This window comes from Gambusia affinis, linkage group LG13 (genome assembly GCF_019740435.1).
Source record: "Gambusia affinis linkage group LG13, SWU_Gaff_1.0, whole genome shotgun sequence".
NCBI lineage: Eukaryota > Metazoa > Chordata > Actinopteri > Cyprinodontiformes > Poeciliidae > Gambusia > Gambusia affinis.
The window spans coordinates 24103659-24123487 of NC_057880.1; the positions used below are offsets into that span (position 1 = coordinate 24103659).

The following is a 19829-nucleotide window of genomic DNA, read 5'->3' on the forward strand; positions in this document are numbered from 1 at the left end:
CACTGCTCTTTTTCAGGGGGCTACAACATCAACGACGTCATGTTTTACTGGACCCGAGGAAATGAGTCTGTCAGTGGCTTAGACACCCTCCAACTGGCTCAGTACACCGTAGAGGACCACTACACATCTGTCTCAGAAGCTGTCTATGAAACAGGTGAGAATGAAGACTAAATATTTGAGTTTGGCTCAAAAGAAGTGCCTTATCTTTGAATATTTAGAATGATACCATTTAGGTAAGTTTATGCCACTTCTACTAAACTCAACTGTGCTGAAAATTGGCATCTACATTTTTTTCTTTAATTCTTATTTCTTAATTTTTCTCTCTTCCCTTGAAGGCCATTACCCGAGGCTGGTTTTCCACTTCGAGCTGAAAAGGAGCATTCTGTATTTCATCCTGGAAACTTATGTCCCCTCAAGCTTGCTGGTGGTCCTGTCGTGGGTGTCCTTCTGGATTTCCTTATCCTCTGTTCCAGCTCGAATTTGCATAGGTATTTATCAGTTTGCTATAGCGAATCAAAGAATATTTTTCTACTATATCTGTCATTTTTTCCAAAACACTGGGGAAAGTAACTTTATTCTCAAAATTTTGAACTGTTGTTTTAATTAAAAACTAACTTCTGACCAAAAATGTGAACTTCTTTGAACCCCCACAATTCAGGAGTTTGTGAATCACATTGCAGTTAAAGTGGCCTATGATTCTAGACATACAACTTTTTTTAACTCTGGATATTGTAGCTCCTCTGTACTCTCTTCAGACAGTTCACAGCCCATCTTAAATGAGTGAAAGACAGTGGCTGAATGAATGAATTTCAGATGCAGTCAGGTCAAATCTTGGTTTAGGTTTGACCTAAAAAATCTCTCTGAATTGATTTTGTTTGAACTAAGCATTCCAACCCTGAAACTCACCTGGCTGCACTCATTCCAACCTTTAAAAGCTGACAGAATATTAATCATCGATCACATGACAGTTCAGTTTTTCATGATGTCTGTATTTGGTCCTCTTTCCTTCTGAATCATTGGTGTTATTTTTTTTAGAGAATCTCATTCGATTTCATTTACTCTAGTCACGTTTTTTGGAATTTTATGGCCATTTAAAAAAATAAACTTTACACAAATAAAGTTTATTTATTTATTTTTAGTTTGTTGTTTTTTTCTCGTTGGTGTCATTGAACATGATCCAGATGAACAGCTGAAGGTTGGGGAAGTGGGATGGCGCCATCACAATCAAACCAGTTTTTAATCCATCTTGCTTGTTTGCTATAATGAGCTAAATTATATATTTAATGTTTCATCCACTGACCACCTTAATTTTCTTTAACCCTTTGTCCAAATTGCAGAGTTTAGAAAATTAAGCTATAATTACCATAATTCTTTCATGATTGAGTGTTGACTAGACACTATATGAAATCTGCTATGCTGAAATTCTGCTAAACACCAGATGAATTTTGCAGATGTCATCACTATTGCCACATAAACATTTCATCAGTATAAATAGATAATTCAAATTTTAAAATTAAACTTTTATAAATGAATTTGAGTTTACTTATTCAGGAACATTAAGTGCATAAAACTCCAACGTACCAGATTTAGCCCTAGGCTTTTTTTTTCTTACATTTGACTGAAACTTTTACATTGACCGTGTTAAATTTATTGCATATTTTAAAAAGAGAAACCACACACCAGTAGATTGCATCTTTCCAGGGTTTTTTTTCATGAAACTCAAAGTCTAGAGCAAACCAGAGAAAAACATTGTGTAGACATCTTCCTTAAAAAATCTATACTCGTTGCTTTAAGAATAAATCTATAAGGTAATAAATGTGGAAAGAGAAAGGACAGTTAAAAGGACAGCTGTTAGAATTTGGGGGGTTTGAATCAGTCATTGAACAACAGCATGTTTATCACTTATCTCTATGGACCAATGCTGATTTTATTGTTTGACAGGAGTGACCACAGTCCTGACTATGACCACCCTGATGATGGGAGCCCGGACATCGCTGCCCAATGCCAACTGCTTCATCAAGGCCATTGATGTCTACTTGGGAATCTGCTTTAGCTTCATCTTTGGAGCTCTTATTGAGTACGCCGTGGCTCACTTCTGCACTCTAACTCATGCTGATGCTCACATGTTGATGGTGAGACTCTGCTATATATTTAAAAACATTGTTGTTAATGTTCAGTATCATACAACACCGTCTACAATTACTGGCACTCCTGGAAAAGAAACTAAAACAAAAATGAAAAACTTTTAATTTCAAGTATTTAAATAGCAGTGAAAAAAATACCTCATATTAAACAATAGTTGGGTAAAAATTCAAATAGCAATGAGTTATTTTCAGCTCACCACAAGTTTTCAGCTCCCCGTCATCTCAGGCGTCTGAAATGATGGTGGAGAAATCGTAACTGGTGATTGGTCCAACTGGACGGTGATTTGGTCAGAAACTATCTCGATCTGACTCTACCAAAGCATTTAGGAAGCTCAGGAAATATTCTTTTTGTTGTATGTTTAAAAAGTTAAAATGTTTTTTATACATCTTTACTGTGCCAATAAATGTGAAGGTTGGTGTACCTGTCGTCATCCTAGTCATTCTGTTTGCCGTAATGATGATCATCTTTGTTGTAATAATCATGTTCATGAACCGTTCAACCGCTTATCAAGTTTCTAATCCATCTTGTGTTTCCATCTGACCTTTGTCCTGCAGTACCGCCACCACATGCACGACATGGACGACGATATGAACGGCATTGTCACCACCATTTCCACGCACTCCAACAGAGCCAAGAGACGCAAGGAGCCCGTCGTCACTTCGCCGCCGGCTCCTGCCTCGGCAGAACTCAGCGTCACCCCCTCCAGTCCTTCAGGCAGTGAGCCAAAGCCTGAAGTGTCCCCTCCAGAACCCACCAACTGGTGCCTCACCACTCTTGCCACACTACGTAAAATCCTCCGCTTTATAAGCTGCTGTCACATCGAGAATCCCCACCACATAGACAACTACTCCAGAGTTACCTTCCCCCTTTCTTTTGTCTTTGTCAACCTGCTCTACTGGACATATTATCTGTACTTCTAGTATTGGCTTTAGAGCGGCAGTGTGTCTCTGAGAGTGTAAGGCAAAGACTGTATGTAGACAAGAAGTGTATTTTACTGTATGTATGTACAGAAAGCATTGACAAGGTGTGTTCTGAGATGGGTTTATACCGTTTCTACATTTGGTTTCATAAGCAAAGTAGCAAACGCAAATGAGACCATTGTTTTTATTTATCTATTTATTTATTTGGTTATTTATTTAAAAAAGGTAGAATTGCAGCTTCATTTTGAACAGTGAAACAGGTGCATCTCAATAAATTAGAATATTATTGATAGTTGAAATAGCAGTCCGGTGAAAGGTTTCCCCATTTTTACAATATAAATGCTCAATAATTGGTTGCTGCTCTTTTGAATGAACTGCTGGATCAGTGTGGCACGGCTTAATGACGTCCTTTAACTACTCTGATTGTTGGCTCTGGTGTCGTTTGTCCTCTTCTTGACAATGCTTCGTAGATTCTGTAGTAGGATTACGTTAGGATAGTTTGCTGAAAATCTAAATAAGGATCTCTACATTGTTTGTCAACAGAGGGAAGCAGAAAGTGCTCTAAATGTTGATTGTTGTTCTGACGGCTTGCTAAACACGGTGGAACAACACCGGCAGATGCTATTTTTTCCAAAATCAGTGAAATTTCCACAGTCAGTTTTAAGAAGAGCTCCACTTAAAAAAGCCTGCACCTTTGCTTTTTTCCTTCCACACAACTTTCCAGTAATATGCTAAGAAACAAAACTCAACCAACTCGATAATAACAAATTAGAAGTCTTTGCCTTGATTTTCAAGGCTGATATTTTTTAGATTCTAGCTGTTTTCTGTAATTGGTCTGATGTAATATTCAAATCTGTGGGAAATTAAATCTGGAGTTTTCATTAGCTGTAGTCAAAATGAACGGAAATGACTACAAAATGCACCACTGCATGTAGTAACATTATATTACGTACTGATTTTTAATGATATTTTAATTTACTTAGATTCACCTGTATACTTGTCATTCCTGTTTTTCAAAATAAATCAGTTATTTTGCAAAAAAGAAACAACCAGCTTTACTCAGAGAACGTAAGGTCTGAACAGTTTTACCAATCGAAAAGCAGGAAAAGGCTATTGCATTCTTTCTACTTGAGATATATTCATTTCAGAATGGAGCTGTGATTTAAGGCTTTGTGACAGATTTCACAAGGGCTGTTATGTGAGAGCAAATTCCCACAGCACTTTGATTTTCTGCTGTGACGGACTGATCATCGATATTTTATAACTTCATCTTCTTTCTGCAACATTTAGGAGGAAGTAGAGGAAAAAAACCGATGGTAGTTGTGAGGTGAAAATGACCCATCATAGTGTGTTAAAAAGACAAAAACTCCAGACCTTTCTCCAAATGGATGATCGCTCCTGCCAGAGCTGGAAAAATCTTTTTCTCTGTCACTCTGTGAGTTGCAGTGAAGTTCTGTTTGCTTGCATTTTTTTGTTTTTTTTATTGAGAATATGAATATATATAGTGGCCTTTAATCATTTATAAACCAATTTTATTACACTAATCATCATACGAGTCTGAAGCCCCCTGTGTTCACTCCCTTTTAAGAAATTGCACATTGTGAATTTTATGAACACAGTACACAAAACATAAAAAGAATCTGTAAGAAATGGTGCATCCTAAAATACCAGAAGGATAAAGAAATTATGCGGCGTAAATGGTGAATAAAAAAGACACCAACTTCATATACAAGTGAAATGGGATTTTTCTGGATTTTTTTTAGATTTTGTCTCTCACCGTTCAGACCTCTCCATTCTTTGAAAGTGGAAAAACTTTAGAAAATGGAGTTGTCTCAAATACCTTCCCTCCCCTGTATATATCAAACCATTTCCGAAGTAGCAGCTAATTATCAAAAATGGGGTTTTTTTAGGGATATTTAGTTATCATAGAACATATTATTGTCAATACTGCCTGCTCATGTGATGCTGTGGTAAATTACAATCTTGTCTCCTGAGACTCGCCTTAAATTGACCTAAATTTCCCCACTGAGGGGGAAAAGGAAACATTATTCTCTTCTTAATCAATTCTGTGGAATGAAATAAACCTGACAAAGACAGAAAAACTAAACGTTATCACCATATCATAAACTTTGGATGTAGATAGTTAAGCTTTTACTAATTCACGCTGTGGTGTCAATGTCCACAGAGTGGGGGTAACAGATTAGACATGTGGATGTGCAGGACTGCCACACTTAAAGTACAGTGAGATGGTGAGTGATACATTATTCATGCAGTATTTGTCTCTGTGGCTTTAGCAATTGTTTCTCGCTGGGCTTTTGTAAAAACATAAAGTAGTAGCCAGACTTTGTGGAATGGGAATGAAATGGCCAAAATAAATAAAGAGGATGGAAGCCTGTGTGCAGTGTGAACAACAAAAACAAAGCAGCATGGCATTTCTTGGTTTTCATGATTCAACTTTTACAAAGAAGGGAGAAATCCCATCCTAGTAAATGCTAACATAACCAGGATGGGGCAGCAAGTGGCTATAATGTCTTTATTACATTTTAAAAGCCATAAAAAGCATTCTAAGTGTAGCCAGTGATTGTGTTTTTGTAGCAACTTCACAGAAAAAAACCAATAGGAAACCACTGTGTCCACTGAACACACATTGAAGTGTAACGGTGACAGGGTCAGAACAAAATATAGAACAAAAGTACATCCTTCAGGCAAAACATTTTAATGACTGTGTGCCCACAGTTGATGTGTTGCAAAGAGGAAATGGGCAAACATTAGGATTTGAGTTTATAGTGGCCTTGTGACTGGGTCAGACCATCCAACATCCCAGTCTGACGTGGTCAGTCTCTATTTAAAGTGGTCCAAGGAACGAGAAGATGTGACTCTGTGACAGGGTCATTTATGTACAGCCTGTCCTCTGGATAGACTGGATCTATCCAACAGAAAAGCCACTGCTGACCAAATGGCAGATTAATATATATGTTATATATATTACGGCCAATACTAGTTCTGATAGAAGGGGGCAGAAATAACCAACAATCGGATGAATTAAATTCTCTTTCACAATCCATGAATGGTCAGGTGAGCGTGAGTTGGCTATCTGGGGAACACAAAGCACCAGGAAGCGCTACGAAGAGAAGGCAAGTCGCATTAGCATGATAATGACAATGTTCTGCTGCAAAATGTCTTTGCAGATGTTACTTTGACTTTGACGCCACCTACCCAAGCATTGTTATAGATCATGTACACCCATTTATGGAAGCAGTGCAGTTGTCTGAATGTACCTTCATCGTTTGAGGAACACAACAACGTGTTTGAGGTGTTGACTTGGCCTTCAAATCTTCCAAATCTAAATCCATTGGACTAATATGAATTCATAAAGTTGCAGCTAACAGAACTTAGAGGACATGCTTCTAACATTTTACAAGATGCTGCAGCACACCTTCAGCGTTGTAGAGGAGCCTAAGCCTCAAGGAGTCAACAAAAGGGGAACCAGTCCAGTATTTGGCTGGTGATCACAATGATATGCTCGACCTTGTTCTCTTTGAAAGAAGAACAACTTTATAATTCTGTTAGGGAGCATAAAATACACTATTTTTTATGTTTTAACTTTGTCGACTTTTGAATTTATCTTTGGGCTTTCAGTTTTCCCTCTGGCTAAGTTATAATGTGGTGACCTCCACCACATTATAATCTGGACAGCAGGTGTAAAAATATAATATACCCGATTTCAGAATGCCTTGGTTTGTTTGCTCGCAGGGATTTGAGCCAAAGAAGATGCTTTCATTATTGTTAGTTTTCCCTTTAGTGTCAAATGCTTAAAGTGCTTTGCTGAAAAGAATCTACCATGATTGTTTCTGTCACTAGAGAATACATAAACTGCATGTTGTAGGCGAGCAGATGAAAACAACAACACTCAGACAACAGGATTTAGTTGAACTAAAGAGATGCATGTTTATTTATTGCCGTTTACTCAATATTACTGTGAAAAACTCAAAGTTGGTGAACTAAAACCGCAGTTAATTTTTAAAGACCTAATTTTGGGTTTGTCAAGGAGAGCTAAACTGTCAATGTACAGTAATGACCTGCTTTAGCTCCAAGGGTTTATATCTGTTTCTTTGTCTGCCGTCTACAGACAAACATTTCAATTATCTCTTTTGCCTGATATTTTATGAAAAATAGGATTTTTTAGTTTGTATTTTCCTTTCTGCATGGTTTTAGGTGTACCTTTTTTCCTTCTACGTTCTTTTATTTTGTCTAACGTACAGAATTGGTCACTGTAAAAAGCTAATTGTGAGGACTGGGTTAGTAGAAAGCTCATTGCCAAACATGAGATTTAAAATTTAGAAAATTAAAATTTTCAGACCCTTCCACCAAACTGTGAGTGACATCTTCTCTGTGGATGTTGGAAAACATTTACTTTTTATATTTGATATCATTATTATTACTTTGCTAAGCTTGTTAAGCTTAACATATGCATGTAAATGTGGAGCCAAAGAGCCACAACACAGAGAACACCGATCCCATGTCGCAGCAGACCCAGTCATATTTTAAAAACACACTGAATGAACATTGTTTTGGACGGACACGACGCTGAAGGACGTCAGTGGAGGGATATATTTAAAGGAAAATGGAAAATAGAGACCTTTCATCCCCCAGTGTGGGGGAACCTGTCAGTTATTAACTACCAACTGAGAGAACAACTTTACTTTACGGAACATTTTCTTGTCAAATGTATTTATACACAGTAGTAACATCCAGTTGCTTTATCTACTGTAAATAAACAATATCACTATGCATGTTTATCTGGTGTATGAATGTGAATAATAGCAATAAAAAGGTTTAATGTGTAATTTGTTGATGCTTTGCCAGTTTTGTTTGAAGGTTTTTAAGTAGCTTTTCATCACCCAGCAGGAGTCCTAAGAGCTGAAGAACCGACTCATCCTTCAAAAAAGATGAAGATACAGCTTGTAATTTTAATAAAGGAGCATTAGAAGACTGGTAGTAATCATTACTGTTTTGTTAATACTTTTATCAGTGAGGAGATAAGAAAAGAAAATACTTTATTGTGCAGATCTGTTTAGAAAGGAATAAGAACAGAATGGATACTTAGTTCTAATTCTCAATCAATTCTCTAAATTGACAACAGATCCAGACGAGGTGAAAGAACAATAATTAAACAAGTGATCAGGCCATCTGTGACACATTTTTTGTTTTTTCTGAATATCGCTCAATTCCAAATACTTGAGATTTATTGATGATTGTCATGAGATGCTCACATGCAAAATTACAATTTCAAAATGCAGTGCGTTTGCGGGGAAGTAACAGTAATCTAATGACCTTTTCTTACTTTACTCATTACTTGAAAAAAGTAATTTTATTACAGGAATGCAGTTAATTTAAACTCAAATCACTGTGCATATTTACAAAAATGTAATGCCAAGTTCATTTTACAAGTGAAATATGTCCAATAATATTCAAAAATAGAATTAAATAAATACAATAAAACTGACTCAAAATCAGTTTTAGGTTAATTGGGCTCTCTAAATTCTCCTTAGGTGTGTGTGTGCGTGTGGGTGTGTGTGTGTGTGTGTGTGCATGGTTGTTTGTCCTGTTTGTTTCTGTGTTGCCCTGTGACAGACTGGTGACCTGTCCAGGGTGAGCCCCGCCTCTCGCCCGGAGCGTTAGATGGAGATTGGCAGCAGCACTTCCTGACCCCACTAAGAGATAAGGGTGTTAGAAAATGGATGGATGGAAAATCTGTTTCATCTTGATTTACAATGCAATATAGCCAAATGGTAAGGTTTTCTTGGTTAGCATAATAAAAATAAATGTTGTTCATGTTGATTTTATCTTTACTAAACGCTTTGGAAAATAAAACGTGATCAGAATTCAGCAGAATAGTTTTAAAGTTAACCAACCAGCTAATCTCCAAAGAGAATTGTGTTCAAACAGGATTGAAGGAAGTAAGGCCTGCAAACCTTCACACATGAATCAGTTTGTTTAGTGTTGCTGCTGTTTGAGCAGCAGAGTCCCAGTGGGAGAGTCTGTGTGGGTCTTAATTCCCTGAAGGTTTTCTAGAAGAAGATGAGATGATCTAAGATCCCCACTTCTCATACACACTCACACAAAAGCACACACCGAATTAGTTTTAATGGCAGAGCTGTGCAAGATGCTTTCATTTAAGGATGTATCAGGTCACTTTGCTCTGCCAGGCAGCAGCAGATTGCAGATTTCTCCTTTTAATGATTTCATTACCCAGCTGTACCCAGAGGATAAACTAGAGAGGGAATTGCTTAAAAATAAAAAATGTCTTTTGTGGTCTCAAAAAAGTTCTGCATTGCTTGTTTTGTTCTTTATTCCTTGGTTTGCCTTACCAAAATGTTAGTTTATTTAAAGTTAAGGTTTGATATTTACATAGACTAAAGATACACATGACTTTTTATGTCATTGACAGTAAAGGTCATATTTAGTTTTTCAAATACATGAGTATCCTCTTGAGCATTTTCACATCCAAACTTTGAAGTATGCGGACAGCAGCTTGATGTCCTGCGAGCGTTTTGCTGATATAGAGATTGATTTATTTTATTAAAAAGATGTTATCATGAAAAAAAGCACATTCAGTGGAAATACTGAAGAAATATCTTCAGAAATCAGCAGAATTTGAACATGACTGTGTCTTCTGACTGAAAAATGACTTACAATTAAATTTATTACCAAAGGGCATCAGCACAATAAAGCCAATGTTCTGGACCTTAATCTCAGTACCATAAGAAATTAGGACAAAGCTGCAAAAATGTTCCCTACAAACCTGCCTGGATATTATTTTACAACGTAATTCTGCTTTAAATGTCATTAATCTTTCTCCCTGGCCTTTCTGGGGTTTTTTTTGTTTTTGTTTTTGTTTTTTGTTTTTTGGTCTCCATGATGAGTTTCATTCACCAATACTCTCAACAAATCTAATCAAAATTAACAGAAACAAAGAATTGAAATAGCTCCCCTTTTAATCTATATAAAATGTTTCACATTCTGAGTTAAATTATTGAGATAAAACTAATTTTTTCATATTTTCTAATTTAATGACACTCACCTGTATGTTGTTATTCATGTTGGCATTTGATAGTGGAGATTTTGTTGCCTCACAAACCATTTTACAACAGCTCACATGATCCCTGCAAGGTAACAGCAGGTTCCTTTTACACTGCACTGACATGTGCTGCTCTGTGTTGCCACAAGATGGCAGTATGGAATCAAGGAACCACCGCTGAATACACTGCAGTGCAAAGAGCTGCACAGTGCGCCAAACTCACATGTTGATCCACTGAGACAGCGGTCATCAAAAAACCCCAACAAAAACCGATGACACTGATGATATCTTTGATATAATGAAATGTAAAAATGTTATTCCCTGTTGGTGAGACCCCAGAAAAAATTCTTCCAGAACAGGAACATTTAGTTCTTATTATTACTTAGAAACTGTGGAGTACTCATTACCTTTACATATTTAGAGTACACTTAGAAAGTCCAGAGAATACTTATACTTATTTAGCATCCCAGAAGTCCAGAGGATACATACTTACACTTATTTAGCAATCCAGAACAGGGATTAGAATTTACAATCCAGAAAAACTGCGTTAGCAACTACTCCTACTCTTTTTAGACTCCCATTCTTCCAAACCAGAAAAGGAATTAGACCAGAGGACACTTACTTATACTTATCTACCAACCCTGAATAGGAGTATCTAGTTTATTTACTTTGGATCAACATCATTTTTCTTCTTTTGCTTTTTCCTTTGGTTTATTTGGTTTGTATTTCCTTTTAAAACCTGTAAAGCACTTTATTGCTGAAAAAATGCTATATAAAAAGTGACCTTTACCTTTACCTAAAGTTACAGGGACAAATGGGATTCTGAAGACAATATTGTGAATGCAAATCTGATAAAAAATTAAAAAAAAGAAGATTGTTTTAATCAGCTTATGTACTTCTGCTAAGCGTTTTCTCAATATTCTGTGTAACATGAAATGAAAGTGTAGCATTAATAGAAATTATATAATAGAGCTACTGGTGTTATATAGAAGCATTAAGAATAATTCAAATTATGTTTGTTCAGATTCATAGTCCTGTATAATTAGTGCAATCTATGAAGATTTTTTTCTTTTTAGAAATTTGTTCAAATCTGCATTACAGTCATTAAATCTGAACTACAGTACCATGCGCTTTGACTAGACCCCTTTTTGGATTTGCTTTAAAAAAATAAAATAAAAAATACAGCCAAACTATGGGGGCTTCCGATCAGAATTGCATTATCGACCATGTCTCTCGACAATTCTTCAAGACAGTAAAGACTAGAGAACATGACATGTAAATGTCATTAAAAGTGAGTTGGAGGTCATCAAGGACTCGCTAAATATAGCAAAAAATACATTTTCAGTCTCACAAAAAACATGTGGTAATGGTAAAATATGTTTTTATGCTCACAGAAGAAAAGAGGTGGGAAATATTGAACCTTTTGGCTTTTACTCATGAGTGAAACATGATGGTAGCAGCATTGGGGGTTGTTTTCTTTAACTGGCGCCTTAGCAAAAGTGGAGGGAATTCAGCAAATATTACAACGTCCCAAAGCATCCATCCAAAAGAACTAGAGAATGATGAAATGGCCAGAGAATTAAAGTTTCCAATCTTGAGTTCAGGCCTGAATCTCACCAACTCAATGGAGGGCAGTGCACTTTAGATGCTCTCACAATCTGATTAATTTAGAGCCATTTTTGCAACAACAAAAAAAGAATGGGCAAGTTTTACTATGCCAAGATGCTGTGCTGTTTGAAAAAAATGTGGAATTATGTATATTTCAAAAATCCAACATATTAGCAAGAATGTGCCATCTTTTTGCATCCACTGTCAAAGTATCCACCTGCTTTACTTATTGGCAATTTAATTTCTAAAAAATAGAGCTACATTTGTAGAATAGAAACTATATATCTGGAAAAAAATTCACTAAATGCTCCTTACAAAGACAGATGTAGTTTAAAGGTTGAAATGAGTAATTTGACCCATTACTGTGTATATTAATACACATTTTATGAACAGTACTACTAAAATGCTATGATAGGTGGCCAATTTGAATATAAGATGTAAAGTAGTTAGTTCAATCAAGACTTTTTGTTTTACTCTGGAACAGAGAAAGAATGCAGTGAAAGTCACACACAGTATAATGTTTAATATAGGTTTACTATCACAAAACAGAGTAAAATAAAGCAGTATGGCTGCAAAGGTTCAGGAAAAAATGTTGTCCAACTACATACCTGCAAACCATTTTGTGCTGCAGCACTTGAACTAAATGCAATTTTATGCACCTCTTAGCAGCCATTCTGTGTCAATCAGCCTTCCTTGTAATTTGCACATTTGGGCCAATGGGACATTATTCTACAAATTGAATTTCAAATCAAACCTTTTAAACGCGTTCCTTTAGCTCGCTATGTTCAAAATACTCGCCAATATTTTATCACAAGCGCCACCGCTCTCCAAACCTTGGTTTTCTCATTATCACCTGGTTCAGATTTAGCTTCACCGTTTGTTTTACAAATTGAAGTAGACCTCATTTTTTCACACCACTGACTAATCAGAGTATAAAGCACAGGTGTTACTAATCATATTAACCATATGTCTGTTCTATTCAGTCTGCCACTACAGCATGACAGTGAGCCAGCATGTGTTATTCCTGCAGCTGCTAAAAGGACTGAAATCATCCTTCAGTTTATTAATTTCAACAGCGCTTTTCACATTGTGATAAGAAGAGAAAAATGTCTGTGGAAAAGCACAGCTGCTGGTTCACTGCACCTGCACAGGGTGACAGGTGAATATGGCCGCTCACTCTGTTCAGCTTTGACATCTGCACTCCCACCAGAGGAAGACCATGTGATCTGGTTGTGTGTGATCTGAAGAACCAGCAAACAGCTATCACCAGCAGTGAGTGTGTAGGTATCACAACAGCATCCATTCAACTTTTTTTCCAAATAGCTAAATTAGTACGCTTTTCCATTATTGTCTCATAGTCAGTTCTGTGAAAAAAAAAATACTTTAGTTATTCTAAAACACATGGATTCTCAGCCAGTTTACACAGTTAGCTCATGTTTAGTTCCTGTGCTGCTTCTTCACAAGAGTCAAGTAAAACGTTTTAAAAGTCGACCTCAGTTCAAAGACTGATCACCGCTGCAAATTGTAGTGCAAATATTGTGGTGCGCATCAAAAGAGGCCAAACTAACTTACAAGGAATGTTTCAACAAGATATAACAGCTCGATCTAAGTCAAATATTTCTTATATTTCACTTATAATAAAACATTTTTCTCATGTTATAAGTGAAATCAACATTAAAACAAGTTTTTTTCATCAATATTAAGGAATATCCTACTTAAAATAAGCTTGTTATAGCTAAGTAATATTTGTTTTGTCTTATTTCAAGAAGTATACTAAGATATTTTCTGTAATCTTGGATTACATGATTCTGTGCAGATCTCAGATTTATTTCACCAGACTGTTGGTGATGTACTTAAAACAAATTAAAGTAAAATGAATTTTCACTGATCAAATAAATGTTTGCAGACAAATTAAAATAGTCTTCAAATTAAAAACTTAACAACACTAACAAGTCACGTTTTATGGCTTTTATTTCAATTTAATATCACATAGCACCATAAAAATACTCTATTGGATGCAAGAAGAATAGAGTGCACCCCATTTATCAACCACACTAAAGAGGAGGGTTTTAAAAATTAAATAAAAATAAAAATAATTTAGGACTCGTATCATGTCATTGTAGCCTTGAATACAAATAAAATGATCTAATTTTTTTTAATTATTAACAAAGCGGAGAAAGTTTTTGTGGCCCACAGCTACTTTTAACTTGACAGAAGAAGTTTGAACACCTCTGATTTAGCAGGCCATCACTGGCGGCTCTTCCTGATATACTCCAGGATTTTTGCTCTTTCATTCTGCTTGGCGGTGCTGATGCTGACTCATCATTTTCAAGTCCTTGACCTCCTGTGCTCTTTGGCAGAAATTCTCAAGATAAAACCCTTGAAGCACAGTGAAGAGTCCCTTTGTCTTGATTTGAAGGCTCTTCCATTGGCCAGGCTGGTAGAATAGAGGGGGATCTGATGAATGGCAGAGCCTATGTAGTGATGGCTCGGACCCTTTACAGTGGTTTTTAAGGGCATGTCTTACCGTTAGTAAGGTTTCCTTGGAAGGTTAGAGAAAACCAGAGCAGATGATGCAGATGAGCAACATCACATGTTGCTTAAACATGTGATTTCCCCTTCCTTCCAGCTTCATCTTTTGAATAGAAATATTCTCTGCTGTAATTTATGAAGGTGTCCTTATACTTCTCTTATGACTGTTATAGTCCATTAGAATAGTCTTTTTTTTTTCTTATTATTTATCTAAAAACACTTTTTTTTTTTGATGGACACGCATCCAAAAATTCTTGAAGACAAACCACAGAAGATGTTCCTGCAGTAATACCAGAGTGAGCGTGTTGTAAGTATCCAGATGAAGCCATGCTGTCTGAGGGAGGGGAATCACAGAAGCTGAGGTGGTTGTCATGGCACCTTCAATTATTTTGTTTCACACAATCAGCCAGTACAGATGGGTCTCTTTAGCACATCTTATCAAATGTTCTTTTTTCATCTTGCTACAGAAAATGAACTTCTCACTAAATGTATCTTTCTCTCTCTCTCTTTGTCTTTTTCTGTCTCTCACACACAAGTTTGTTTTTCTAGGCCTATTATTACTTTATTAAATCAATCCTCCAGCTGCTACTGCTATTCTCACTAAAACCAGGAAGACAGAGCACATCAGTCCACTTCTAAAGTCCTTACTGACTCCAGGTATAGACTTTAAGACACTGTTGACAGAGACAGAGAATAGACTTTAAGACACTGTTGTTGGTTTATAGATCACTGAACAGCGTAGCACCACAATACGTTAAAGATCTGTTGTTATTGTCTCAACCTTCCAGTTCACTCAGGTCTCTGCTTCTAATGTTCGGAATCTTGAACAAACTTCCAGAAAACTACAAAACTTCCTTTAATCAAGACTAAAAACCCATTTGTTTAGAGTTGGCCTTAATTAATAAAAACTGGATCATCGGTAAGATGTGATGTAATTTTTTTGTTTGTTTACTGTGTTATTTTTCATCTTGTCTAGCAGATTTAACTGACTCGAAATGTGTTTTACAAATAAGGTTGACTTATTGACTTTCCTTATCTTATGCAATATTTCTTTGGACCTGTTAGCAAACATGACCACATTAGAAGAACAAGCTGAGCGTGTGTATCTCTGAACTGTTTTGTATGTGATATCTGCTGGGTTTGTCTGACTACAAACCTTTTTTTCCTCTGCAGACCTGCATCCAAGCCTCTCGGGAGTTGGCCGGGGGGCAAAACCTGAAGCTTCCAGCTTTGGGAACATAAAGGTTTTTAAAGTCGCTGCGGTATCCACAGTAACAAGCAGTACTAATTTCAAAGCTAGTTACAGAGTCAGCTTTGACCCTTGAATCTGCAGTCAGAGGATGCCCAGCATCACTACCTTATTAAAACAGTTTCTCTCTCCCAGTTGGCCTGCTTTGTTATTTACAGTTTTGTTCTCTCAGAAGTAACCCTGCAACATGGAGGAGGAGCCCAAGCCAGCATCTGTGTATTTATGACGCTTGTTCTCCATAATATGTCTGTGCATGTATTCTTGTGTGTGAGCTCTGTCAGAGCTCATGATGAGTCATAGCTCAGTCTGGAGCCTCTGCAACACAGCAGGGAATTTAGAATATAGAGCAGATCCAGTGTTTCACCAACAGAGAGACGGGGAGACGCTCACACACAGGTTTGACAGGATGACTCTGCATTTATTATGTGTGCAAACATATTCGGTTGTGCATATCAAGGTTGTGTGGATAAATCATGATTTTAAAGTATTATTTAAGAAAAAGGACTTTCTGAACTTTACATCATGTTACAATGTTATTCCCTCAACAAAAAACATAACTGGAGTGTTTTGATTCTTTCATGCATGTTTGAGAAATCCTTGAAACGCAGTCCAGTGCTCTGATAACCGTTTGTTAATGCTTAATAGAGGAAATTTGACGTGGTGACGCGCTGAAGGCTGAGTGCTGAAAAAAGCAAGAGCTTCTTAAAGAGACAAAGACCCAATTTGAAGGCATTAAATTGCAAAAAAAAAAATTGAAGGTGACAAAATTACTTACTTGATTGTATTATAAGATACTATGCAGCTGCAAAACAAATTACTGTCCCTGTAAAACATAGTAGATTCAAACATCATGTCAAATATTAGACGATAATAAAAACTCGTGTGAATAATTCAAAGGGATTAATTCAGTTTTGTTTTGCTGAAAAAAAAATTGTAAAGATTGCAGTGGAAACAATACACTTTTAAAAATACAAAAATCCTTGCATCATGATGCAACAAACTTCTAGTGAGCAATATGGATTCTCATGGACACAATCAGACTTTCTGATATCAGTTATTCATAGTAATACCTGATTTCCCACAGCAGAGAATCATATGGTCTGTCCTTCATCCTGTAATATGCAGCAATTTGATCTTATTCACTGTTTCACTGCAACCGTCAAGAGACTTCCACATCCCTGATTAATTGGACTAAGGCTGAGTCTGAGTGAAGAGCACAGAGCTACATTAATGCAATTTCCACTGTTGTATCTTCACCATTTTCCCCTGCGCAGTATTTGAGTTTGATCTCCCTGTGAGTAAGGAGCGTGTTTTCCCTTTTCTCCACCCCTGCACCTCTAGAGACCGCAGTGGGCTCTCAAAAGAACAGCAATGTGTGATGTATATTTCAGTGACTTCCCTCAGCAAACCCCATCTTAAAGACCCATCTTATTTTCTTCTCCCGCTGCCTTTCTGTCTTCCATCATCTGTTGCAGTGGTGGTTATGCAGTCGTGATCTGGGTTGGTGAGTTTTCACTCTAACTTTCTGCTGCTGTCCTGATCAATGACTTGGATTTAAGCTATTTGATGTCATACATCAAAGGTGAAATAAGGAGTTCTCAGGAGGAGCTCTCTCCAATTTACCCAGATGAGTTTCCATAGCATCCTAAATCTATTTGAGTAAAGCTGCAGAGATAATCCATATTTGACAAAACATCTGTCTCAAAGGACAAAGCGGCATGTCCTGCAAAAATGCAGTTTGGTACACAACTTAAGTGGAGAGGTCTGCTCATATTTACAATAGAGAAACTTTGCTTTCATTTTTGCCGGAAAAAACATTTTGTCCTGAGATGACATTTGTTGCGAATTAGCTGAACTGAATTGAATTATACAAAAACCCTTTTCGCACAGGGGCGCAGTTGGTAGAGCTGTTGCCTTGCAGCAAGAAGGTCCTGGGTTCGATTCCAGGCCTGCGGTCTTTCTGCTTGGACTTTGCATGTTCTCCATGTGCATGAGTGGGTTCTCTCCAGGTACTCCGGCTTCCTCTGATAGTCCAAAAACATGACTGTCAGGTTAATTGGGCTCTCTAAATTCTCCCTGTGTGTGAATGGTTGTGTCCTGTCTCTGTGTTGCCCTGTGACAGACTGGCGACCTGTCCAGGTGACCCCGCCTCTCACCCGGAGCGTTAGCTGGAGATAGGCACCAGCAACCCTCCCTACGTCAGTAGGGACAAGGGTTTTAGAAGATGGATGGATGGATGGAAAACCCCATTTAGCACAATCACTCATCCACCTTGGCTTTCTAAAGTGTTACGGTTAAGTCATTAACACTTCAGTATCATGTTTCTTCATCTCTGATACTGTAGTATAGGTTGTTTCATCTTCATTCAGGTACAACTGCTGCATTTTATAAACATAATACACACTTATTAGGCACAACATTATGGTCACCTACCCAATAGGGAGATTTTTGTTGAGGTTTGGACTCTACAAGACCCCTGAATGTGACATTGTATCTTGCACCAACATGTTAACAGCAAATCCTCAAAGTCCTGTAAGAATTGGCGCCTCCATGCATCACTCTTGTTTCTCCACCACATCCCACAGATAGCAGATTGGACTGAGATTTGGGGATTTAGGATTACAGGTTTATCTTGGTGAAACGGGCCACAGACATTTGGGAATGCAGTTTCCACGAATGAATGTCCAGGTGTGCAGTACCGGTCAAAGTAACATCCACACTGATGGCTGGAGTTAATGTTTTCCCAAGAGACATTGCACACATCACCACCCCGTTTCTTCTGATTGCACATCCTGGTATCATGTGTTTCCAGTAAAGTTGTGGAATAGTGACGATGTTCCCCAACTTCAAGCTCTGCATCTTTAAAGACTGTATCATCTGTGCATATCACAATAGTTAGTTTGCATTTCTATCTGCTAGAAATGCCAGTATAATGATAAAGTTGAATGTAATTTTCTAAAAAAGTATCTAAAATTTACTGTCCATAATATATGGTTGCACCAGTACTGAATAAAAACATAAGTAAATTCAGTGCTTACATTTAACCGTCCTGTTGTCCTCGGGTCAAAATGACCCGCCACTGTGTTAAAACTCCTCAAAGATCCATTAACATTTAGTGGATCTTTGGGGAGTTTCACTAAAAGATCCACTAAATGTTATTTTAGGACAACAGGAGGGTTAAGACAACACATAAAAGCAGTTAAATCAACTTGCATCATCCATATTAATCTATGAGTTAATCATGCCACTTTTGCATAAAAAGCATAAAAAATGTCATAAATTGTATGTCAGGTAAAATAAAGTTTTATTTTTGCATGTTTGGAAAGTTTTTTCATACTTTTTACAAGCTAAACTTATTTTGGGGGTGGAATATTTTACCTAGTAATTGGGGTGTAATCAGAAAGTTTTCATTGCTGTAAATTTCATAAACACCACATCTATATCTCAGGATGATTAAGGATCCTCTCTAGGGATGAAGGACATCTCTGAATCATGTACAGGGCTGGGTAAATTAGCAAGTTTCAGAGAGATTTTTTTCAAAAGGAGACTATAAACAGGACATTATTTCAGTCTGGACTCTGCATGACCTCATGCTTATTTACAGTCCATTGCAATCAGACATTAATGCTCCTCTGAGATTTGAGATAATTTGGTTTCTGTAAATAATGTTTAATGTAATGCAGACACAAAGGCCAATATTTGGCATTCAGTGAAACTTTTGTTGCATTATAATCACTCTCTATATAAATACAGCGTATATAAACCAATCTCAGGAGATAATACAAATATCATTACAAACCAAATCAAAAACCTTCTTTAGATGAAAGTTGAACTTTTATTTTATTTTTATTTTATTATTCTCCCTTGGCTGATTCTGTTTTTTGTTGGGGGGTTTTTCTTGCTAAAAACAGAGTATGGTTCAGCAGGGGGTGTTCACCGTGAAGGACGGAATAAAAGACAAAAAGAAAATAAATTCCTTACAGTAAACAAAAAAATTGAGAGAGAAAATTAAAACTTTTCAATGTGCACTCACCTGGAAAAACCTGTACAACCAGCAGGATAAGACAGGAAGTATCATCGATATCATACGGGTGGTGTTGATATTAAATATATCCATTAGATTTAATAAATAATGTAATAAACACACCTCCATTAGAGATTCCTTGGACAATATTAATGAATATTACCATGACTCTATCACTTAACATAGTACATTACAAAATGTGGAAATATCAAAGGAGTGTACATACTTTTTTTAAAAGCAACGGCAGTGAATTCATCATAGGATTTGCCA

The 19829-nt window shown here is 36.9% G+C and overlaps 1 protein-coding gene across 2 annotated transcripts in view; it reads left to right on the forward strand.

The window, feature by feature from the left end:
• LOC122842596 (gamma-aminobutyric acid receptor subunit pi) overlaps positions 1–7864 on the forward strand; it is a 59205-nt gene extending 51341 nt beyond the window's left edge. For both annotated transcript variants that reach the window (XM_044136620.1, XM_044136622.1), the window contains 4 exons: positions 17–154; positions 336–488; positions 1942–2132; positions 2700–7864. In XM_044136620.1, the coding sequence (XP_043992555.1) occupies positions 17–154; positions 336–488; positions 1942–2132; positions 2700–3065 (848 nt within the window). In that variant the 3' untranslated portion in view covers positions 3066–7864. The remainder of the gene's footprint in view (positions 1–16; positions 155–335; positions 489–1941; positions 2133–2699) is intronic.
• Positions 7865–19829: the final 11965 nt, after the last annotated feature.